The following is a 27226-nucleotide window of genomic DNA, read 5'->3' as shown; positions in this document are numbered from 1 at the left end:
TTACTATTGGATTCAAATACAACAGGAAATATACTGTCGCTAATCCAAAATAATGAAAACATACCGTATATGAAATAACCTGGGTACCTATATTGTGAAGTATAAATTTCATACATTTACGACCACGCTATACATCGCTGGTTTATAATGCAATTCCAATAAAATCTTCCATGGTTTTGTAAAGTGAATGAGCATTGTATAACCACTTGACTGGTCGTACCGTGAAACTGTTTGAGCAATCGACTCAAACGACAAATCGATGAATCGAAACAGTGAACTTTCTGTCAATAAAGTGGAAGTGAGTCGTTGAATGAATTGAAGCGGTACGCAAAACTTTCTGTACCTACTAGGACTTTGGTAGATACATAAATGCTAAAACTATTCAGTACCAATCTCTGACGGAGTACTGACTATATAAACTGTATGACGGGGTAGTAAACAGTATTAAATTATTTTTCTTAATTTTATTACTCAACTACGACGACTATTGATAGCAGAATATTTTTTTTGGTCTAGCAGCGGGATTGCATTTAGTTTCTATAGTATATTGCTTTTGGAGTATAAATCCTCAAAATTTCAATAATAATAGCAACCCATTAGTTTATACGTTTTTCTTACTTAAACGTATGAATATAAGTATACAAAAATAGCATTTCATATTATTATTGCCTATCACTGGCCACCAATACCAACATAACTTGAAATCTTTCCACTCGGTAAAATCTGTACATACATGAAATTGTTCAAGATATCTTACAACAACACCCAACTAGCACACAAGCGCTATAACAAGCTGCACAATGGCCGGTTAAAGGATTTTTATAACGCCTTAGGCTCCTTAGTAAGAAGTATAGTGGTTCTATAAGCGGCTACAGATCTCTTGTAGCGTCAAATAGGCCCATACTGTCCAGCTTATAGCTCGACATTGGATCTACAGTGGTCGTAAATAGTAATTATAATAATACGTAGTATAGTAGTAATACAGGAGCGCTAAAATAAGATGAAGGTGGTATAATCGCGCTACAAGAGCTTTTTCGCAGCTTCGTGGCGCTTACCAGCTGTTGTACAGAGGTGGTTAGCGCCACGAGCGTTCGAAAAAGCTCTTGCAGCGCGATTATACCACCTTTACCTTATTTTAGCGCTACTGTGTAACGGTTATAAATGCTAACGCTCTAAATTAGTAATATGGTCGGTTTATTATGGTGTAAACTAAATATATTTTTTTAAAATGAATCATCAGTGACAAATGAGGAGACATTTTATTTTTACGGATTGGATTATTAAAATAACAAGTAGTCTATCGCTTTTATTTCTTTGTGTACGTGATATGAAAGTGCGAGTGCCAGTTTGCTGTCAATATATATGTATATTATCGTCAATATTTTCATGCGCCCTCAAAATATTCAGTTTTAAATGCAAAAATTATATAGATATGTGGATTTGGAAATTGTATTTTGAACATAAATAAGACTTTGAGGGTTACAGATAATTTAATTAGGGTTATAGGTGAATAAAAAATGATTTTAATTATGTTAACGTTACCAGGCTATAGATTTATATGATCTTCAAAAGATCGTAATAACCTCAAAAATATGTTTACCAAATGCTATAATGGCGTCTCGATCAAGCAGCTCTCAGAGTTGGTTACATCTGCTCTAGCGCCTTAAGCTGTATAAAGGCTCTAGTGTTTGCTGTTGTAGACCTCAAGGTTTTGCAGTTGTGGCATAGGAGTGCTTCAATATAACTGTTTTGGTCGCACACCAGCATTATTTTATTTATTTTATTTATTTTATTTATTTTATTTATTTTATTTATTTTATTTATTTTATTTATTTTATTTATTTTATTTATTTTATTTATTTTATTTATTTTATTTATTTTATTTATTTTATTTATTTTATTTATTTTATTTATTTTATTTATTTTATTTATTTTATTTATTTTATTTATTTTATTTATTTTATTTATTTTATTTATTTTATTTATTTTTCTTTAAAAACAGTTGACAGACTGAACCACCACTGCACCTATGTAAATATATTATGATAATAATTTTAAGCTTTAGTATAAAGGTATATTACTCGGTTATAGCGCTTTAGGTGCTTAACATAATTCTGTAATCCCCATGGCTGTAAAAATGTTTCGAATGATACCTTATACATCTATTTGCCGTACAGAAGCCATATAAATATCTGATATAACGCTCAAGGCGCTATTAAAGACCTACGCAACTCTTTTATAGATGAGTAATACACTAGCCCTAAAAAAATCTGTTATAGAACCTAAGGCATTACAAAAAGCTTATTTACGCTCTTGAGCGCTATAAGCGCAACGCATAACTCCGTTTAAACTCCTTTATCTCCTAAAGTCCCCTTATACAGTTAACGGTGTTATAGAAGATTCCATTAACTCAGTTATACTTCCCTAGGCTGTCTAGCGATGCAATTACATGCTCATATATCACTATAAGTCATTAGTTTCCTACTAAACGGCTGCTGTCCCGCCTAGCTGTTAAAGGGTTTTTTAAATAGCTAGTATACAACTTATAGAGAATTGTACAGCATTTGAACGACTCTTATGCAACTATCAGGCTGTATAACGACTGTATAAGCAGCTTGTGTGCTAGTTGGGCAGTGTCTTGAAACTCGATAGCGTCTCAAGATAACAAGCGGTCATCCATTGAAGGAGTGACCGCACGCCTTGTGGCCTGACCATGGACATCAAACAATCACACAGTGTTGTATTCGAGGTGTGTCGTGGTCATGACGCTCTATGCAGCCAGTATACTGATAAATTGATTACGGTAAAGGCTCTCCAAGTAAATTTCAAGAAAAAAAATATTTTCGTTAAATTGCAACTGTTATTATATCCCAAGCTGAAGGCATAATTTTCTTTTTTTAGGAGAGAGATTTAGTTATTGTCTTGTAAATAACTACCTAGTTTTCTACCTCATGATAATAAATAGTCTAGCTATGTGCTACTATCGATTGGGAAAATATATAAATGATACTAACTCATAAACCTTTTCATAACAGTCTTCGATCTAGAAACGCAAATTCTCGGTGACAAAATAATTTACGATCCAAACATACTCACACCATAAATATTCTATCGTCAAAGTCTTCTAAGAAATATGTAAAAGAACGCGAAACTTATTCGTTATCCCACAAAGATAAAGTTTTCTACATATTCACAGTTATGTGGATTCCGATGTAATTGTCCCCTCGGCCCGTTCTTTTGACGTTCAAATAAAATTACTTGGGGTCCGGAATACGGGCCGGGATGAAAATGACAGACAAAATGAAATAAACGTGGCAAAAAATATTTCTCAAGTTTCAAAGTCAAACGATAAACTAGAAATCGGATATCGGCTCTTATAATTAAAAGCTTTCCGGGAAAGGTATCTGGTTAAAAAGAGGGTTGAAAGAAGAAATGAGTTGAGAAAAAAAATATTCATTGCTTTTTTTAGGTTTGTATTACAATTTTTTTTAGCTTTGCGGAACAATATTTTTTTAACAAAACTTTTTTCTATCTTCGGATTTTAATAGATAAGACCAAAAGTTTAAATAAATAATTTTTATACAATAACCTTTCATGAACTATAAAGCCATATTTCTATTTTATGAGTTAATGAGTTTTTAGTATAGTGTTTATAGTAGCGAAAACGCGATTACACGCAGCTTTGCAATCAAATTTAAAATTTAAATAAAAACAAAAAAAATAAGTCTACATAACAACATGTGCAAGGATTATAATGTAAATCATAGGATGAACATTGAGTTTAATGTTCCAATTTAGAAGCCATCCTTTTTTAATTCTTTTTCGTATTGAATGGAATGATATCTAAAGGACATGACCTAAATATACGTACCGCTCTGCAATCATTGTAATGATAAAGAACAAAACAATCTGTTAAGCCGCTCGTGATCTCTTCCGGACAGCATTTTGGACGGTAATGACATACCGTTGCGTCCCGTTTCTTCCATGAATCTTGTGTGGGATGAAAAGCAGCTTATATCCCTTTTCCGCAAAATGAAAATAAAAACGTTACACATACACGTATATTTGCAACCACGATGAATATTAAGCGGCGGTCGTCATACCTTTTTTGTCGTCCCAACCCTTTTGAATTGTTTCTGTTACATGACTCTGATATCGGAAAATAATAGCTACAATATACCTTTGTGTTCAATTTTGATCCTCAATTTATGTTTAGTATTGGTATGGAAATTCATGGGCCGTTTACGGTGCCTGTGTATTTATATAGGTTATGTAAACGAGGGTACATTTGTAAATAACGCGAATTCACAATTGTTAACTGGCTGTACAAGTACCCTATCGATTGCGGTGGGTTCCGTGGCCTGGACACGTCCGTGCCGCTGCGAATTGTACCTAAACGCGGCTAAAAATAAATATATTCGCTATTATTTGTAATGTTTAGGTCAAATGTTGATTTCAGTATTTGCGTGCAAAATAATTATTGGTATTTACATACAACTTGCTTGTTGATATAGCTGGCTGATTAATATCAATATATTTAATATATAACTAACTTTGCTCTGTTCAAAGTAGTTTGATATATCTTTGATATAAAATGTACCAAAAATGAATACGTAGATAGATTTTACAGTGCCAATGGGTGCCACGCACTGATCAGTTACCGACTGGTGAATTCAACTGACCACGCTCTATCAAAGGCACTCCCAGACAGCGGTAAACAATCCCGCAATGCTTTTACGAGTCAAACACGATCTGTGGCCGCAGTTACTTGCAGTAAAATGATCGCACTCCATTGTCACTAGACAGCAGCCGGCAGTAAACAATGCCTGGAAGGGGATCGTTTGCTATTCCATTAATATAACTTAATCTAAGCTATCTTCCATCTTCATAGTTTAATATGGTTGCTGGAGTATATAGAGAAGATTGGTGTCCAATATTTTGTTTCACGCAACAGGGGTTTATCAATAAATGTCGAGTTATTGGTGTCTGGAGCTAGAGGTTGGATGTGTTGTGTAGTGTTTCAGAGTACCATTGTGTAGTTAGCCTAGGTTCTGCGTTTCCGAACTAAGTTTTCAAGGCGCGATCATGCACTCGGAATAAATAATAGTTTTTGCAAATAACACCTTACTTGCTTTTTGGTTGCTGTAAGCTATAATATAGTAACAAACAAAATAGAACCAGTGTTTGCAGGTACACACTAATATTACATTATTATTTTGGACACCAATGACATTTTTTTTCTGAGCTTGTTTGAGTGTCCCACTGCCGGGCAAAGGCCTCCCCCTTGACAATGACTTACTTACTTAAAAAGTTGAATCTCCTTGTTTTTTTAATACATTTATGTATACAATGTATGTATCTTAAAAGAGGATTAACGAAACGTATAAGTTCCATTATCCCGCGAGTTAACGTGTGCAATATTTATCAGTTTGGGACCTTTTGCGTCCGATTCTAATTACTTTTGTAATGGTATCGGGTCCTCGTTAAATTAAATACTAGTTGCTCGAACTCCGTATATTTTTTATTTATCTATCACAAAGTCACAAAGGAAAATGGATGGATGCCATTAGGTATGTGAATAAATAAGTGGGATAGTAAGTACTAAGTTTCTAGTAAAGTAGTTGCATAATATATTACTGTACGTCTAGTTCGATACGCATTAACTACTTCAAGCGTGATCCTTTCCATGAGCTTTATAAATTGCAAACATACATATTTACCATCGATGATAGGTGTTTTAAAACGTTTTTTCTAGGCATTCTTATAACACTAAAAAAGATCATTAGTTGTTAAATAGTCCACGGCTTGTAACATTGGACTTAGATGGAGATGCAGTCAACCATTGTGATATTATTCAAAGCAAACGACTCGATGTTATAATATACAAATACAAAAATAACTTTAAAAGATTTCATGTTCTGATGTTTAAAACCAACATTTCATAGTAAATATAGTGTAACACACATGATTAGTATTCACGTAGCTTGGTAGCTATAAATACGAGTACGGGAGCTCGGTAAACAGATGTCGCTAGCCATAAAGAGTTAATTATCATCTAAGAATAACGTCCCTCGTCTCACGGAAATAGATCCCTTGGGAACTTGCACTTGTCACTTTTTACTCCTACTAAGTTACATTGAAACTTAATATATTTGAAACAGTCGAGCCGCTTCAGATACTTGAAGTGAAACCTTAAATAGTGATTAGAATTTAGTGCATTTTTAATGGACGCGTTATTTGTTAGTTATGAGTACTCGTAAATATGTTTTAAGTGGTTCTGATTTAATTAGTGCTACGTCGTAAATAATTTTATCTGTCACATTTGCTTTAATCTGTGGATCTTAGTTATTTGATAAACGAAATAAATTAATTAAATTCAAGAAGAAAAATTCTAGATAATTCTAAGATTCAAGAGATGTCGGGCTCCGTGACGCAGTGGCCAAGGTGATCACAACGCTACAACTATTGCATAGAGAAGACGTGGACTTGATCCCTCATGGAATAAAATAAATATTTGTGCAACCACATAGTTGTTTCGGGTCTGGTTGTACTTTGCGTCCGTTCTTTGTGTGTTTGCAAAAGTCCCTGCGACACAAGAGCAATTCATAGCGTGGGAGTCGTCTTTGTAAATACTGGATAATATTGCGTAACGTTATAGTGTCAGCAAATGTATGAATTAATCTGCCAGTTTTCTACCGATATCAATTTTGTCCGTCATTATCAAAAATGGTATTAAAACTAGCGTGCCGATCATTCTATCAAAAATCGAAGATCAACTAAACTATCTCTAAAAGAGAGTGCCATCACATAGACGATAAAACAAGGCTTATATAGTGTTACGAATAAAATCGAAACAAGCAAATGAAAACTGGCCATCGCTATAGTGATGTCCACTTGAATGAAGTTGATTTTGTATTTCCGAGTACCGCATCGCGTTGCGTGCGATACATTACGTTGTCCGCATTGCCTTTTTAAATAAAAATATATTGATGTTTTACTTAACTGGAAATGTGATGTACTATTTATTTTACTTTCAAGTTAATGTACGCTGATTGGTGTATTATAACTAATGTATTTCAATACTGTCGTTCGTTTAATATTCATTTAATTTAATTGATTGAAAACAGTCTGTGAAACGTTTCCTTATATCAATTAATAATCTATGCTACAATCGTTGAAGTGCAGTTTGCAACTTACTACAATCTTATGAAAATATTTTACAATTTTTGAAACCCATTTTAGCTTCGGTTGCAGCACCGGTTGATTATGTCATTCAATTTCAAACGCACATTCTAGATTATCTGTATTCTATAAATTAATTTCTTTTCACATACATTTCTCGCAACTAAATATTGACCCAAATAGCAATAACAATAATTGGGGGAACTATTCACAAAATTTAATATCCACGAAAACGGAATAAATAAGCAAATAACAGCACTCTATTTGGCGAAGTGACAGCTTATTATTGAAATATCAACATCGTCGTACTCGCAGTGTCGGCTTCCGGCGTGAGTGAGTGACAAACGCTTAATAAAGTGTTTGTGTATAAAATACTCCAAGTTGGTTCATTTGTCACTCGCCGTGACAATTTGTGTATGCGGTATTTATGATATTTCTCACAATATAACAGCTGTTGTTTTGTAATTTACGTGTTTTATTTGTTTTTTTGAAATCTTATATCTTATATTAGCTTTTGCTCTTGTCTTCGTCTGTGTTAAAAGATTTTCCATAAACTATGTTTACTTATACCGAATTTCATGTACACCGTTTTGCATTTGTTGTGTGAAAGTGTAACAAACATACATACATACCAATCCTCACAAACTTTCGCATTAATATTATTATGATAGGATAACAATAGACAAAAAAAGTAACTAGTATATTATTTTAAAGTCACAACCTGCATAGACATGATTAAAATTAGAACCAATCATTTGAACAACGTTTGATCATTAAGTTATTGTTCTGTCAATTGATTATTATTTGTGTTCAATTGACTATGATCAAGAAAATGTTAGTTTAATTGTAAAAATAAGTTCTTTTTTTATAAAAAAGATACTGACGACTTGTTATGAAAATCTGTTTATAACTCTAGCGCTTTATATCAAGTTCAAATTAATTAATAATGCTAATTATTTTAAACAGATTATTTCATAATCTATTCAAACTATAACAATCAAAACTTTATGATATTCCATAACTCTAAAGCAAAGTTAAATAAGTTATAAAAGCACTTAATAAACGAATTAATTTAAGTTATTTATAAAGTGATAAGTCAAACAGAATCGTGTAAGATTAACTCAAAGTTTTTTATAGGTAAATAGAATCTTCTAATTAACTAGCTGACCCGCGCAACTTCGCTTGCGTCACCTAGGAGAGATTGGGTCAAAATTTTCCCCGTTTTTGTAACATTTTTTATTGCTACTCTGCTCCTAGTGGTAGTAGCGTGATGATATATAGCCTATAACCTTCCTCGATAAATGGACTATCTAACACTGAAAGAATTTTTCAAATCGGACCAGTAGTTCCTGAGATTAGCGCGTTCAAACAAACAAACAAACAAACAAACTCTTCAGCTTTATAATATTAGTATAGATTACACTTGGTTGAACTACACTATACAAATAAACTCGCAACTTGATCATTATGAAAAAAATATTTAACACAGTCGATTTCGACAATCTTCGTGGCTCAGTAGTTTAAAAGATGGTCACCACGACTAGAGCTTCAAGAAGTGGAGGGTTCGATTACAACACGGAACAAATAGCTGTGATTTGACCGGCTATCCTATCGAGAAAATTCGCACGAAAATACAATCAGCGCCTCTAGTTTGTGTCGCAAGAACTATTTTGACAGTACATTTTAAACGTCAACTCTCGATACTCGACAGTACCGACTGTAGAGAATTGCGCTAGCATTGACATATGAATAGGCTCAATTGACTATATTTGTTTCTATATATACCTGGTAGAACGATGGAGAGACATGCATGAACTGATTAATCACTCAAGCGTTTCCGATCGATCTAGAATCTAGACAGGCATCTCTGCACCCCACGATTGATGCAAATACTATACGAATGTTTGTATTTCGGAATGTTGTGCTGAAGATAAATAACCAGCCAAGTGTGAAATTGACCCTGTGTGAAGGGTTCCATACCAATATTCACAAAAATTAATAACTTTTGTTGCATGGGAGCCCCCTTAATATTATTCTGTTTTTTAGAATGTTATAGTGGCAACGATACATCATCTGTAAAAAATTAACTATCTAACTATCATAGTTCATGAGGTACAATGCCTGGTGACAAACAGATAGCAAAATTTTGGTAATGGGGTCCCGTTTTTACCCTTTGGGTGCGGAACCCAGAAAATGGCTGTCCTAAATAAAAGAATGATCGCTATGACTCGCGTAGCGCGATATAATAAAATTAATATGAGTTTACGTGATGAATAAACTCACGATGTAGACGTTTTAAAACAGAGAACAAAAACGAAACGGCTACAAATTAAAATCTTAATCAAATCCGAGCCTACAAAGTTTCTTTAAAACAAAAACCGCTTTGTTTGCAAAATTCTATAATTATTTTGTTTATATTTTAATTGTTTAACGCAAAAAACTAATTAAAGTACCATTTCATAATAGTTAAGTACTTAAAGTTAGCGTAGCAGGTAATTTTCGACTGTTTCAGTTCGTAAATGTGGAGTTTTGCTTATTAGTTTCACAAATTAAGTGTTACGTAGTTTTGTAATTACTACGTTTCATACGTAACAGTGTAATTTCCTTAATTGAATGACTTTCACGTGTCGATTTACTTGCTGGGAAATATAAAACGTTACGTTGAATTTAGAAGAAACACGTTCTAAATATTTTTGTTTTCTTGTGCTTGTAAGTTCATACATACTATAATGCGAAAAGACTATTCCCCGACCTAATATATTTAAAGAGATCATAATGATTAAATGACGGTTTGCAATTTTGGTTAATATTATTATACAAAACACCACTCCATACACTCGGCATAAACGTTGGACCGTGACTGACACGCTCCCCTGAGGCACAGGTGTGTTATTGTCCAGTCGTGCAAATCTGACGCACGTCTCCTGTGACAGGCCGAGCCGAATACCATCGTTCTCGTTTGACTAGCAAGTCTCAGACAGTGAAACATTGTCGAAAGACTATGATGACGAAATGATTACTAATATTATTCAATCTATTGTATTAGAAATTCAACGAATCAATACAATAAATTCAAAATTTAAGGAATATTTCACTTACTTTTTTACAGCTAAATGATTTGCGTTTTATTCACACAGGGATTGATTTGCAATTGTCTGATAAATTTTCCTAGAAAAGCTTGTATTTTAAAAGAATAACGTCATCAAAATAAGACATGAATGAAAATATTTTAGATTCAGGTCATGTGTAACTAAAGCCTATTATGGGCGTAGGTTGTAAATTTTATTTTAGGAGTAACAGAAGCGTGAAATTTTCTCGTCTCTTGTCTCGACTTGAATAAAGCTCGTTTAAAGTTATAAAGGTGAAGACAAAATTAGGTCGTAGAAAGCTAATCCTAAACATAACATTAAGGGGTAAATAGCAGGAGGCAATAAACATGGGGATGGTGGTAGGGCATAAAATAAAACTGCTCACGCAAGTAGCGCAATTTCAGTAATGGGATTCCTTCAGTGAATGACGGCTGGATGTCGAGATTCCTACCACCTCGAGTACCAAGACTAAAAGAAAACGTTTTTATGAGTGCAATAATTCGCCTATAAAATCTTTAACCCTTACGTGCGACGCGAATGAATTTTATTTCCTCGGCAAGCAGTTGATGTTTATGATGTTGCTTCACTTTGTAGATACGCAGTCGGAATCTCTTCTTCTTTTAAACCTTAAATATTTCAATTATCAGTAGCCTTAAGGCTTGAACAATACATGATTCATTGTTGAGTTTATGATATAACTGACTCTATAAAGATTTAGTGCAAGATATTAGTTAGTATCACCATGAAATAGTAAGTAATTGTAACACGGACTATGAAACTATTAAAACGTATTAGATGCCAAAATTGAATATAACCAGTATACCCACAGTACACAAACATTTAAATACACTTTAGAAATTTCGTAATTCTTATCACCTCAAAATATATTTTCATTCAAATAAGTAATCAGGGATAATTTATAAAGGAAATCCCGAAACATCTGTCTCCGACTAGGATTTATTTAAATAGGATTTATGTTCTTATTAGATACGCCCAATAAAGTTAAATAGGGCTTGAACTGGGAAAACAGAAGGCCAAGATAGAATTTTCTTTTATTTACAGTAAGATGTTTTGGTACAACACAATTTTGTTGTAGAATAAATTCTTATCAGTCAAAGAAAACAATAATACATTAGGAAATGGCAAAACAAAATAAATGGCACAAACATTGAGGCTGAAAATAAACTGTTTTGTGTGAGAGCACCTTTTTGTTTCCTTTAGATTGGATGTTTTTTACGTGATTGGATTGATGTTCATATAGAGAAAAACGATTTGCAATTATCGACATTGGTTAAGCCGTATGAAGCAAATAATAATTCATATTTTTATTTATTAAGTTATTTTTGTACGTTAAGGTAACTTATTACACTTTTTTATAATCCAAAAATGAATGTACTAAATGTCTAAACTAACTAAATCGATAAATTTTTCATTAATTAATAATGCGAAAACCAAAAAAAGCTAGGTAAAGAAGGTTATTCTCCGCCGTAGTAACAGTAACGTCGATCTAAAAATATTTATTTAATACCAATTTCCATAGGAACCAAATTGCGAGAATATCACACGAACTTTCATTATGTTAAAACGACAAAAGAGAAGAGGGTAACCGAATTAAAACAGGGAGAAATAGATTTATTGTCACAATAAATTACTGCGCAGCTTGTTAATTTTGACATATTATTAAAAATCAAGATTTGTGAGGTGGGAACTAGAACATAAAACTGTTTATCGGATTAAAAATAAATAATTTATTTAAAATGACTATTACAACTGGGTTCGTGGTTTTCACCCTCGTAAAACTGTGATTTCTCTTGGGGACTGCCTTTTTTATTTGTGAAGCTAAACTATCTTTACTAATTTAGTCTGTTCGTACATATAAAACAGTACACCGGTTCCCATGGGCTTCGGTTGTGACTACGTATCGTAACATGCACACTACACTGTTTAATGTCGTCACTTTGAATTCAAAATCTATTTCTTACGTTTCTTATTTCTCTATCGTTACAAGTATTTAAACTCATAAATTTATTCGCTGTTATAGGTATAACATCTGTCTTATTTAAATAATAATCTAATTGTATTTAGCAAAATACCAAAACATTATAATTTTCTCAGCATGAGAATCAAATCAAAGCTCTAGCTGTCAAAATCGATCTATTTGAACGCGTAGAGATTAATTCTGACTTCTACGCAATCCCACTGAGATTCATCTACCACATTATTTGAAGTACTTCCAACAACCTGAGTTTGGTCAACTCGGTTAGAGAAATAAGTTATTTTTATCTTTGTTAATAGGATCTTATTTCAAAAACTAAAGCAACAAAAACGTAATTCTTAAACTTATGAATAATAAGCAGCGGAAGCTCTAACGTCACTTAAATTTACATAAAATGATAGAATATAAAGATACTAAGTTTGAGTACATCTAATATGAAATACTAATTTTAAAAATACAAAAATTATACCTAATACTTTTCTCCATTATGGTACTTCAATTATGTTACCAACAAGAACATTATCCCGCAGTGTATTGATATTCGATCCCGAACAATACAAGCTATAACTTTATTTTTTGTTTCAGGTAAAACAACAAAGAATAATAAAGGGGAAGTCGTCGGTGTCGATGCATCGTATAGTACACAAATTACTTCTGTCGTACGGTATAAATTCGCAGCAAAAGTGTCGGCCGTAACTGTCGCATAACGTTCAGTGTCGGAAGCGACTTTTGTTTCGAGCGACAAAGTGTATCTGTGATGTTGCGACTTTCGCCTATAAAGGGCGGCATTGCCGAAAATTTAGCTGTGTACGAAGATGCGCCATAAAAGTGAGTTATTTTACTCCCGCGGCGGCAAGATGCTTCTTACTCTCTACATGTCGTTGCTTCTCTGGAGGATAGACAGCGGCGTCGAGAGCACCAAAGGTAATAGCCCATATTCAATGTCACTGTTTATATCGAATCCAAAAGTTATTACGGCTTCAATTTAGAAAGTCGGTAGGTTTGTGGCGAAGTAATAGCCAATCATCCGGTTGGTGCTTTTTACATTTTATTTCGATTCGATAGGTTAAGGTTGAAGCGGAGATAATTGGTTTTCAAACTGTGCCGGCTTTGTTTTGTGAAAAGAACTTTGAAGTGAGCTCAGTCTATTAGTGAATCGGAAGGCAGTTTATCTACCGGTTCTACGGTCTACAACTAGCTTCTATTTATTATACTTACAAGCGTTTAATTCCAAGAAAACTTTAACATTTCTTTGTTATACATTTTCTTGTAAACTTCGAGCTAATTGAGATAGTTGTTAGTCAATTAACGTTGCACACTATCTTTATTCTCATCGTGAGCTAAGTTTAAACAAAAATATTTCCAAAAGATCCTTTTAGCCAAATTGAGCATGGGTACATTGTTTCATATAATATGCTTAACGATCGCGATACCAGGCACACATAACCAGGCTGGAGGTGCCATAATACGACACTTACTCACGTATGAGCATACTCCGTAATATCCCAGTGTGTAACATGTAGGTCCCCGGTAAAAACATAATGCAGGCAGAAGGTGCCGTCCTTCATATTGCGAATGTCGCTCAACCGCAAAAAGTTCCTATCTGTTATTTATACTTGCTCGCTTTATGTACGTCGCGGTCAAATAAAGGGGAAATGTCATATTTTGTGGCCAGCCCTGGGTCGAGAACACACTCACGCGGAGGCGCAGTAATTTTTGGACCCTCTTTCATATGAAAATTTTGCTTGTTTACTTATGTTATTAGATGAAGGGGTTACATGAGTCGAATTTACTTTTGTATCCCTAGGAACTTTAGGTTATTTCGACCTTTATTGCCTTCTAGAGCTATAAATAGCTCTACTTAGACTTTTTATAAATAAAAAATATTTTCCTCACCATACTTTATGTCCGTTGTGTTTATGTTTGTAAACGTCCTCTTAACTTAATTTTTAATTTATTTATTTAAACTTCAGACATCGTTAATATATTTTATTTTACTGAAGACTCAACTAAGCATGCAACGCAACGCAAAAGCGAATTTGAACAAAAAATTAAAATAAAATCAAAATCAAATAATCAATAATCTATGTTTGGGTTCTGTGGTAATTTTATTGTACGCATTAATGCAGTACTTCGTTTGCATCAATTTTAAAACCGACCTAATTAATTTTATATGGTTAACAATAATCACAAATAAAACCAATTTAGACTCAATAATTGAGCAACGTTTACCAAAATATTTACTGAATTAAAAACTACGAATGTCTGTCTGTTATTCTTTCATTACTAAACTGGTGAATCGATTTTGACAAAATTTAGCTCGCTGACAAATTAAGAACTGTAGCGCGATTCTGTACAGTCGGTACCTTCGTGTTTCAAACTTTTGACAGTTAGAATGTACTGCCAAAATAGTTTAGTTTCTACGACGCCCATCAGAGGCGCTGATCAGATTTTCATACAAAAAATTTCACGACTACTAGCCGGTTGTCGGTAGACAATAGTAATAGAGTATCAAGCTACCGATATCCAACAAATGCATACTTTTTAACTTCAAAGAAATTTTCAAATAGTCGAAATTGTGGATACATATTTTAGACTGTATATAAAATGTCATAAATTAGGCTCGTAGCTGTATCTAATACACTCAGATGCTAGATAGCGAAGTATAGATATACATTGTTTAGGAGTTACAATAGAGATGTACTGCCGAAGTCAAAGGCTTAATGAAGTTTAACCTGAAATTGAAGCAGACAAACGTTCCGTAAGATTATTTGCTCATATACGTGTTGCCCTTTAATAATATGTAAACTGCTTCAGAAACCTTACTTGGTGGATTAATTAGAACAAGAATGAAAATTATTAACGTGTTATTATATTCCTCGAGTTTGTGGAGATAATTAGTCGTTGTGTTATAGAATTTAAATTTGTATTTTAGTGGGGCAGTATTTACGAGATACTAGAATTTGGAGCTTGTTTTACGTCTATGTTATATGGCAGAGTAAGATGACGTATATTCGTGTCGATAAAATCTTAAGCTTAAGTAATCCTATTGTACGAAATAGGTTTCAAAGAAGATTCAATATTTTCGTATTAAAGTTACTAGAATTAGTTGTAACTATTCGGTATAAAAAATAGATAAATCTTATCTTTACGTTTACCGATTGTTTCAATCGCGAATTCGCGACTGTCTTTTCTCTGTTTTTTCTATTGCTTGTATGTCGCAGATTCGTGACGAGTGTCTTGTATAATATAGTTTGTCTTGGCGAATGACAAATAGAGACCATAAACGAGGCCATAATCTATAATATATCAAAATGGACGCTCGTGATTTTCTTCAATCACTATAGTTGAAACCAGTAACAATACTTAATCATAACATTACTTTATAGCGTAATTCAGCGATCGTAAAATAGGTCCGAAGTGTCGGAAACCTTGAACTCGCAATACGAAAAACAATAAACACGCCCCTTTATTGCCCGACGTGGGACAACAGCCGGTCATAAACTGACTCGACTAGTAGATACAAATCTGAATTGTGACGCAAGCATAAAACATTCATGTAGCAACACAAGCTAGTAGCCCACCGCGCGAGGCACGCCCCAGGGACCGACAAAACGTAACGAACCGACCTCCCACCATCCTTTTATGTCCCAGATACATTTTTCTGCCAACCAGACACGAGCTTGTCTTCGGATAGATTATTTATGATGTCACACCACGACCCTTCTGAACTCGAAAGGTGTGATCATTATTCCCAGGGCAACAAACAAATCTCCAACACCCGACTCAAATTGTTTGATATTCATTAAAACGAACCGAGCGTTCAAACTTTTTTTATTGTATATAAAAGGCCATTAAATCAATCACGTTTTCAATGAAAGCGGTATTAGAAAGAAATCCGAGGAATAGCTTGCTCACCTTCGGTAAAAAGTCGGTCTGTGGCAAGGCTTTCCACTAATTCTGAATTTAAATGCATGAGATCGAATAGGTTCACGCAGAGTGGATCCCGCGTCGAGTTTTCCGATTGCCAGTGCTTATGTATTTAGGAGAAAAATGGGACTTTAGGTCGTACTTCAGCTTTTACAAAAGACCGTTATCAAAAGAATCTTTTGAATAGATTTACATACGCTGGGCGAATGTGTCACCCTTCCTTTGTGCACACTTCAACAATATTGTTAGAATCGATAGATGTCATTAATTCTTGAACGGTGCCAAACTTTTATCTTTGATGTTACCTACTTTATGTTTTTAGGCAAAGTTTTATTAGTTAAACAACTCTTATTGTCGCTTACGATACTTACCTACGGGGCAACTTTGTCCAAGTTCCGAAGAATAAATTAGTCTTACCTGCTGTGATATTTCCTGCAGTAAATACTTTACAGTATTGAACATTTAATTCGGAAGCAAATGTTGATAAAATTGCAATCAGTCAAACAGAATTACTCATTGAAAAACCCATTTTGACTATTTTAATTCTGCATAGCAATAATACGATAATATAAAATCAGTGTTTCATATCTCTTATGATAATCTTAACTACAAATTATACTAAACCACATTAACAAATTAACAATGCAAATAATAAAACTTTTTTGTTCCTGCCATTATAGGATAAAGAAAAATCCATAACAAAATTTTAATCCGATTATATTCTTCTATTCGACGGTTATTACAACGTAATTTATAGTCGGTGTGAAAGTAGCAGATGTCTAGTGCAAGATAAGTTCAGCCGCATTTAAATAGAGGCGAGCTGTCGTTGACATAAAGTGCTATTGTGCCACCCCACTAGGGCGCAAAAAGAACTCGTTCTAATTGTTTGCACATTTCGCCTCTCCCTGCGGCCCGCGCGCGACTGCCAATGGTGCTATAGTGAGGGGAGAAACAAAAAAATATCGACTGTGTTTGACACAGATTACCATCACAAAGTCTTGCCGAAATATTGAATTATTTGAAGTTATAAATGTAGTCCAAGCTATAGTAAGGACTACTGCTCAACATGGTCTCAAGATTGTAAGCATAGACATCAGTTTCGTGCCTGATCTTTAGGCAGATGGTAGTGCTATAAACTTTTTTCTGTTAGAACACTCTCCGTAACTGCTCCGAGCTACTTAATGGGCCCGATAAATGGCAATAGGCTTGCCGCCTATTACATGTTAGCTAAATGTGAGCACAGTAATTCTTTTCTACCTTCTACGTAGAAAACGCGATATTATCGTTATTTTAAGTCGTAGTTTTAACGTTCATTTTATAATGTATCCCGTAATTTGTGTTCACAAAAACACCTCTTTCACTTTTTTACCTTTTTCAACGTTAAAAATTCACACGAGTTTTCAAACTTTAAGCTTACTATCATTTGCAAAGTTATTAAATTAAAATCTGTTTTAAAGTGAATTCTTTTAGGTCTTGTTAACACGCTCGTTATTAGTATTAAGTAACTCAAAATGGAGGAGATAATGTTTTAAAGCTGTCGTCTCTTTGGCTTACGCTGCTCGCTTTCAATGTCGCTTTATCAGAACTTTGGAAGTAGACTATGTTGGAAATATAGAACTAGCATCGTAATTACAAACGGATTTTTAAAGTGAAAAATTTATAAAAACTTTAATTGATACACAATACATATTTGGCACACTATGTTTTGTGTATCAATTAAGCTATCATCATCAGCTAATATCATTAAACCTAATTAAAATAAAATCATTGCTCTTTACACATCAAAGAGGATATCTTAATAGTATTACTCAGAAGTAAGGAGTAATTTCCCAATACACGCTATTCAAACACCAAAATAAATGATCAAATTTACTCTCCATCCTATCGTTAGCTGCACATTGTCGATCTATAAGCTCCCCTATATGTCTCTATTGTGTCCCTAAATCACCATCGTTGCCCCAAGTGGGTATGGGCCATTTTTTACAACCCCGCCACGAGAGTCCCATAGAAAATTGCCTTAGATTACTCTGGCTGACGCCCGCGTGGAATTCTTGATGGCGCTAAAGTAATGGACACCATAAAACACAAAAGATGTGTCACGAAAATTGGCAGAGATTGTATTTTATTTGTAGTTGTTTGTAGTCTCGGTAAAAAGAGTGCTTTGATTAATTATAAACAGGCTTTATTCTAAAACCTACAATATTTTAACGACAAAATGTATCGAAGTGCGTATACAAATAGGTACATAAAAACCACAAGTGAAATAAACAATTGCTTTAATAAAATTTAGAATATTTCATGTAATGTTCAACCTATCCATTAAATATCACGTTGATTTACTAATTTTCTATTCTGTTTGACGGATCCCAGATATTTTTATTTGAACAAATTAAAACTTCTAAAATAAAATAAACTTCAAATTGATTCAATTGATTTAGATCAAGCTTTGTCGAGTGTCTAGATGAAAATTTATCGATAACCGAATTTATTCAGAAATTTTATATTTTTCAAGTTTCTTTTTTTTACTAAAATTGAATTTTATTGAAACAACGAATGAGATTTTTAAATAATGTCACGCTGTAGTGGCAGATTGAATTATATTGCGATTTAATTAATTTTTCGCTCCCAGCATTTTTAATAGATATTTCAAAAAATAAAAACGTTACAAATAAAATAACGTTTCGAAGAATGTATGGAATTTTCAGTGAAATAAAAATATATTTGTCGTATTTGCCACCATGAATGATCCAAAACAGACCCGTATAAAGAGCTTCGCAATTAGAGCACCGATATAGGGAATCTTCAACTCAACAGGCAATCCGTTTAACGTGTAATAAATCACCGGGGAACACTGTATCGAACCTATTATCAGGGGTATTCGTGCGTTCTACCCCTTGTTCGGTTCGCGAATGTGCAGGGGCAAGACAATTTGATTACGTCATTCTCAGGGCGCCATTGTTGTAATGTCATCGATACTGTTAATGAAATACGTCACAATATTATTTATGAAATCGTTGAGGGTGAGAGCTTTGTTAAAAATAATTAGTTGCTATTGTTGTGTATGCTAATGGCAGATGAATATGTTGAATAATCAAACTCTTTTCTTATGACAATGACGTCATCAGTTTATTGTAGGCCATGTGTTCTTCTGATTGATCTCTGTTTCTTTTTTCATGATGTAGGGTGTCTCCCCAGTTGTGAAACTTCTTATATAATAGCCACAATAGGAGGGAGGGGGGATATTGTGTATCCTAATTGATAACCGTTTGATAGCAACTATTCTGTAGATTATATGGTGAGCAATATCTCGATAATGCTGCAATGTACTGCATATTGGTTATCAAATTGACACTAGCTCTCAACTGAGATGTGTATCTTAATTGACTTTACTCAGTTGATTCGCATGCAGGCTTACTGAGAATTTTTCAAAATACAAAGTCTTAATATAATTTCATATTTATTGCGGTAACCATAAGACAACACTTATTCGCTACTTAATTGTTCAATCAAAAATGAAGCAACTTAATTTAAATTATTTTGACTAATTCTCCCAAGAGTAGAATAAACAAACATAGTGAATAAATGCACGATAACTTTTATTCCCATTCACATATCTACTTAATTTATTTCAGCACGTTTAAGCAAAAAATTGCAATGTTCCTTATTATTTTGTACAGTATAATGTACAACAAGAAGGCAGTCTCAACGGTGCAATACGTTTAGCGAACAGTCGGCTTGCTCTCTCAGCTGTCGTAATGAATAACAGTACAGAGAGTTTGTGAAGCTGTTTACGAGTTTGTTAACATTTCATAATACTCGGCCGGAACTTCTAAGCCGTTTGTTCAAAGATGCAGAAAGAAATTGGATTATAATATTTAATTTTAAAGTTGGGAAGGATTGTTGTGGAGTATTGATGGAATTCTCTTTGTTTATAGACGTTATTAATTTAAAGAAATTCAATGCTTGGCTTTTATTTACTTAATGTATTTCATGAACATTTTGGTTTAACTTTTTTCAATTTATTAATACAAAATTTTCGTTCATTCATATTATTTCCATTTGACGAACAAACCAATTCAGTCATTCTTCGTCAGAAAAACACACACATTCTGAAATATCATACATATCATATCATCACATTCTGAAATAAAACATTCACAAGAACTGAGTATACTTGGTTAATAAATCGGACACTAATTTCTATTAAACCTCTTAAATCAAATCTTGAATGCACTACATTACATGCATACTGAATTATAAAAAGACCAAAATTAATGAAACAACTATTTCAACACTAACTTTCCAACAATAACGAGATCCCCCCCATTGCCCTCCCACCGGGTTTACAAAGGACCGAAAGTTAAAAAGCAACATTAAAGGCTTACACCTCCAGCTTTTAATTCCAACTAGGATATTACAATTGTAAGCTCGTTGCTTTAAGAAAAACTTAATCTCAAAGGCCTTTACTTAAAATTCAATGTAAGAATTTTCTCTTTTCCTTGTTTAGTGAAAACTTTACCACGGTCTACGCAGAGAATTAATTTGGAGTTGTGCTCAGTACTACAACTTACGTTATTAAGTTAATTTTTCACAGTAATTCTATATAAATCAATAAATAGCGCAATTATATACAGTATGTACTATTGAGTATTGAGAGTTTGACATTTAAAATGTTCTGCAAAAATAGTTATGAATGAATAGTTAGTTACATGATTTCAAACCAAATTTGTCGATTGCTAGTCAGTTGTCCATAGTTGATAGTGATTCAGGATTTCGCTATTTATACTATCACGTCACCTGCGTAACTGTAAAATGCTAAAGGGTTAAAAATAAAGTTATTTCAAAAGATTCCCACAAAGCTATTGTTATTCGAAATGGCAATAGCCGTATAAAAAATAAAACAAATAAACCACGACGAACTTTTGATACTATAATGTTTTGACTACCGTTGGAATTGTGTATTTTTAAAAGCGTTGAATTGAGATGAATTGAACAGTTACATATAAAATTGCCTACAGCAACTTTGATGACATGGTAACAAATGGAATATGGTCGCCCCTTGGACGTGACAAGCTTTTTACTGCTGTATCATAAGTCCTGTACGTTTCAGTACTGCAAGTCATATGTGTGCAATTGAGTGTCTGTAATTACATACATAATATTATGTCAGTTTCACTCGAAGGTTAGATGGGTTAGACAGTGGTGTGTAAAATACACCCATCTTTCGACATTACCTAACACTATAAGTCCATTGTTGCCCGTTGCCTTGTACGGGACACGTTACCTCCGAGCTAATATTGAGAATATTCTATTGTCAATTGGAAAATACTTTAGCACTATTTTCAACCTGTAGACCGAACCCGGTACCTAGTGATCAGCAATTGTATATTATTATACTACGGTCTAGACCACCGCAGTCTCGTTTTGTTTGTGCTATAATATTCATTATATATGTGCTATAATAGACATTGATATAACATTACAGAAATAATTATTGATGACTACAAAACCATTTACTTTTTGCTTTTAAATATTAATTAAAATATCAATGATATTATTTGATATCTAAATATCAGATCATATTTAATTCAAAAGTAATTATAATTGGTAAATTCATTTACTCTGTTACAATTAGCATAACTGAATTGTAAATAATTAGTTCCAACAAAAACGTTTTCGTATTAAAATAAATATTGATTAGCTTTTTACGCGAGATTGCAAATCCAAATTAAATGTACAAACGTAAATTAAAAGGTCGATTTTGATGGTTCTGTGACCTTACGGTTTAGAATGTCAAACGATATGTACATAGTATCACACCTGTTATAGCCAAAAGTGTAGGCGTGTGAAATACACCCACGTTTCTCTATTCAATTTTGCCACGTTACCGAACTCCGGAATACCGTTGAGAAATACTATAAAATAAACTAGAAAAGATCAAACTTCAAATACGGCTAAATACCTGCAAAAGAAATAAAAGCCGTGGTCAGACCTGCCATTGGTTTCCTAAACATCAACCACCCTAATGGCCCAAGACATTACTTGTTTGTTTTGCAAGAAATAAAACGCCTCATCATTTTTGTTTGCCCGTTTCTTTGTTATTGCCGAACAGCTGGTCAGAGTCCAAATACAAAACAATTTGCACTTTTAAGTGTACCTTTAAATAACTACAAAATAAAATGGTAGTGGTAGCACAAAGTAAACATCAGCTCAATACTCTACCACTATCGACAACCGGCTAGCTATCGAAAAATGTTGTATGACACTTGGTTCAGCGCCTCTAGCGGACGTATGAGAAACTATTTTGGCAATACATTTTAATTGTCAAACTCTCTATATTCTATGGTTCCAATTGTAATGTATCGCACCACTGATCAGCGCCTCTAACGGGTGTCGTAGGAACTATTTTGACAGTACATTTTAAATGTCAAACTCTCGATACTCGACAGTACGGACAGTAGAGAATTGCGGCAGATAATGCAGGTAGTCACGAAAACACTCAAGTGTGCTTTTCACTTAGCAAAATACCCATTACTGCTGATGAGGAAATTAACGTGTGATGGTAGACATTTCATCTGTCTCGGTTCAGCGACGATCGTGCGTTCATTACAACGAGTATGGAGCCCACAAGCTGATATATAGCTCTCATTGTCGCGAACTAACAACAGTCCATTCTGGCTAACGGTCCGCTTTACTGACCTCATACATCCGGGCTAGGGATGCCAGCTTTAATATGGCAGGCGGGATTTCGGCCTGAATTGGCGTTTCTTTACTGTGACATGTCTATTAAATGTCGGCTCGGCAGTTTTTTCTTTGTCATGTTGGTCCTAGAGAGCTCGTAACGATGAAAACTTTCTTTAAGAAGTGCTCTTGAATAGGTTTCAAGGGTAAAAAAATATTCACGTTTAGTTTTGTCATTTTATGACAAGCAAGCAAAACATTGCTCAAAAACGGATTTTTATTCATATTTTATCCCGTGAATCAACCCACCTTAAGATTGTTTGTTTTGAAATTTTCAATAATTACTTTGAAAGCTTTTTCTTCTTTTATTACAATAAGGTAAATATTTTTCTTTCAAATTCTAATAAAAGATTAATTAAATTTTCTAAGAGAATTGAAGAATTATATTGTTGTATTTAATGATGTTGCGCTTACGTAAGTGTACAGCGCTTAAAACGAGTAAACAAAATTGGAATAGTATCTATAGGCATATTTCAGAACCTATTATTCAAGATACCGAAATAGCAAACGAACAAAACCTCTTAACGAATAAGTTCTTAAGATCTTTATCTTGAAGAAGTTATTTGTCAGCGTTTGCGAAACGTTGGGGCTTTGTAAATCAGGACGTTCCCGTAAATACAGGTGCAGCTGGCGGCATTAGCGCAATGCGCACCGCTGACGCGAACAAAGAATTAATGAAGACCGACATTCAACGTTATTTAATCAATAACTCACTGGAGATTAAGCCTTTCAATAAATGTTAATGTTTCTCTCTTACTGGCATCATAAAAAGTTAAAGCGTCATTTTGTTGCAATAAATAAACCGAAGCAATTATTCCAATTCCTCATCTTTCGTCCCCTCTGTCCTAGGGTTGGATCATCGAGCTATTTGAACGTTGCAGGGGATTGAATGCGATTTTCTTTTGCCTCGCGGCCTGATGTACGGTATTGATTTTCTAGAAGGGTGGAAGTCTTTTGGGAATCGCCTTTTGTTTTGCGAAAAACTTCGCACAATGACAGATAATATTTTTAAAACACAAGTTGTGTTGGGTGATAAATGGACCCGGTGACAAGCGATAACGGATTTCGCTACAACATTTGTTACAATCTCCAAGTCGTTTGATACAAAGTTAATAGCAACCCGGAAGTGTGTTTTCGGGATTTTTCCCCAAAGATAAAATATTTTCATCACAATTTACCGCAAACCATATTTTGTTTGTTTATGTTTTTTTATGCATACTATCTAAATTTATCTTTTGATTAAAATCTGGGTTAGGGCAAACGATTTGAATAAATTTATACCAAGTAAACGATATCGAAATAGAGAATCTCATTGAAAACACAAAGGATAAACGTTAGGTCGGCACTATTGATCGCGGCCACATACAAAATAAGTTTTACAACCGCGCGCCAATCTAATCGCATTTCCTGAGCACAGTTTTAAATTGACTATCACAATTAGGATCTTGGCTCGTAATTGTGATAGCCACTAATTATTTAAGTCCCATTTGGAATAATTATATTGCTAGGCGCTTAAGCGATTCCTTTCTGAGATAATGTACCTAATATAATTTCGTTAATATTTGTTCCTGAGTTTAAATGTTATTGGAAATACCAGAGACCGAATTTGAAGCAATCGGACGTTTATGATGTTATACTAGTTGCTATTATAACTGGGTCCTTACCTTTGAAACAATCTGACCTCGGCACCCCACTTCTCGAGGCCGAACGCTTTTGTAATTAAACTCCAATGTATTCCATTGACCGTTCACTGGGTACTTACCATTATGTAGAACAACCAGAGTATTTTATTCAACAATTGCGAATACTAATAAAGTATGTAGTACAAAAGAGGTTTTAAAATGTAAATTGAGTGTATAATCCGAATAATGCAGTATGCACTCGTTGCGGGTACAACAGAAAAGGTAGTGTATAAATCGAAAGTTCTTTTTTAGGGAACATTTTAGCAGATATTTACGCCGCGTCGGTTGGAGGTACCCGTTCATTATGGCCGCTGAAAGCTCCCGCTACGTGATAGATGACCTGTTCAACGCGAATAATGGTCCATTCAAGCTACTTTGGAAACCATTTACCTTTGGTAGTCCACTATACCTAATTACGGGACGAATCGACAGATCGAGGGTTGCTGTAACTGATATTGTTTTGATCATTAAAGGATGGAGTAAATGTGCGTATATGGACTCCTTAAACAAAATGCACTATGTATTAATCTTTATACCACCCTTAAAATAGACCAGGCGCACAACGACATTTTTTTTACCTACAGAGGGTCATTTTTTTTACCTATAGAAAGAGGCAGGTTACCAATTTTAATCACAGACATCCCGGACCATGATTGGTGCAACTCGTTCATGACATCGCGTTTGTTAAACAAATAAGGAATCGTAACCTTTAATTTTCAATCGCGCTTCACACCCGTTGCATTATAATATTAAAATTAAAAGTGCAATGCTCTCTCTTTGAACACTGTTAAAAGTCTTAATTTATGTTGATAGTCTTGTAAAATATGTATATCTTACCACAAGCTCACCTCGTGTTTGTGGTTGCTGCGGTTTAGTAAATTGTAGATGCTATTAACACTCCCTTTTGAAATTCAGCTTTAATAGAGATTGGTTAACATTTAATAGAGGATTACGGTACACGATTTATATAATTACTATGTGTTCACTTTCACTGTTTCCTTAATGATATCTTGAAAAATACTCCATATACTATCATTTTCCTACTAATATTATACATGTGGGAACTTGGTTGTTCATTTCTCATTGCCAAAACTACAAATTAAAAGTATTTGATGTTTCATAAATATTTTTTATCTTTATTTACACATAGAATACTGCTCATGCTAGAAATTATCTTTACTTAGAATCAAGGGTCGAAGCTATTCTATAATAAGATATTATTGATTAAGAAAAACTCTTGGAAACACTATAATCAATAACACATACTAGTTATTTCTATAGAGGTCAACTCCATCGATATCAAAGCTTAATCACCTGTGGATTTACCTACACCAAATATTTGGCAGGGGTTGAAAAATGAACACGATTTTTTCAGAGTTCCCTAAGTAAACTACCGATATAGCATTTTTATTTTGTAGTCAAACAAACTTGTCAAATACACTACGTTTTCTTTGACATTATTTCAAGAAATGTATTTTTACGATAACGTTTATTGTTTGTTTACAATTTTGCGGTTTACAGGAAAGGTTTCTTAGACTTATACTTACCTTCCATAATATTGATTTTTCATAAACTCTCAGAAACTGCTAGTACCATAAAAAATAGTATATCTTGCTGTTTGATCTTGCAATAAAGATGAAATTGGCAGCATTTTAAACGGATTCATCGGATTTCTTGCAAAAAAAATCTTTAAATTAGAAATCATACAGTTTTTCTTTAGGGAGTGACGAAAAAACAGTACGTCACATGAACCGTGCATCAACAATAACAAACTGTGACAAATATGCCACGAAAACTCGAGCAATAAACGAAGAACAACAGCCATTGATGGCTGGAATAAAACTTTACTTATAAGAGGATATCTGGCCACTTTTTAAACACGTATGATTAATCTACACTTTTATTACTAACAGGAGGGGAGCGTGAATAGAAGTGAAAAGTGAGTTTTCTGATTGATGACCGTGTTTGTCGAGAGGTATCGGTACGACCAACCATTCATTCGTGGCCGTACCATTAAATATTTCGCCGATGTTTTCGGAAGTGTCTCTCGTAATAAATGATGTGCTAACAGATTCTGCACGCAACTGTCACAACAATTTTATTTAGATATCAATATTGGTATCCATTTGGCTAGTGCTTCAGTGGTCACGAGCGACTGGTCGAATGTTGAGTAATTTATATCGGTATCAAAAGTTACTTTGTGTTTTGAATTTAAAATGAATGATAGTTTTGTTGGTTTCTGTTTATTCATGGATATGTAGTTGGGTATGTTAACGTGTACGTTGATGTCGAAAATGGAGCGACGAAAATAAGCTGTTCTGTACCTCGATTCTCTACCACTATCGACTACCGACAACCGGCTAGCTATCGACATTTGACAGTTAGAATGTACTGCCAAAATGTTTCTTACGACACCCGTCAGAGGCGCTGATCTGATTTTCATACATTTCTCGATGACAGTTCGGTTGTCGGTAGTCGATAGTAGCAGAGAATCGAGCTACTGGAATGTATTATTTATGTATTAAGTAGGATTTAAACATCGAAATCTATTTTTGCAGAATAAATATTGTGCGAATGCAATTTTTTTTTCAAAACAGACAATTAGA

At 33.9% G+C, this 27226-nt stretch overlaps 1 protein-coding gene across 1 annotated transcript in view; it reads left to right on the top strand.

Moving 5' to 3' along the window:
- Positions 1 to 27226, top strand: part of LOC142978791 (lachesin-like) — an 82098-nt gene that overhangs the window by 11818 nt on the left and 43054 nt on the right. Inside the window, exon 2 of the mRNA XM_076123362.1 lies at positions 12853 to 13191. Coding sequence (XP_075979477.1) covers positions 13083 to 13191 — 109 coding nt within the window. The 5' untranslated portion in view covers positions 12853 to 13082. The remainder of the gene's footprint in view (positions 1 to 12852; positions 13192 to 27226) is intronic.

Source organism: Anticarsia gemmatalis, chromosome 15 (assembly GCF_050436995.1).
Source record: "Anticarsia gemmatalis isolate Benzon Research Colony breed Stoneville strain chromosome 15, ilAntGemm2 primary, whole genome shotgun sequence".
In the NCBI taxonomy this organism is placed as follows: Eukaryota; Metazoa; Arthropoda; class Insecta; order Lepidoptera; family Erebidae; genus Anticarsia; species Anticarsia gemmatalis.
This window is presented reverse-complemented; position numbering and strand designations above follow the sequence as displayed.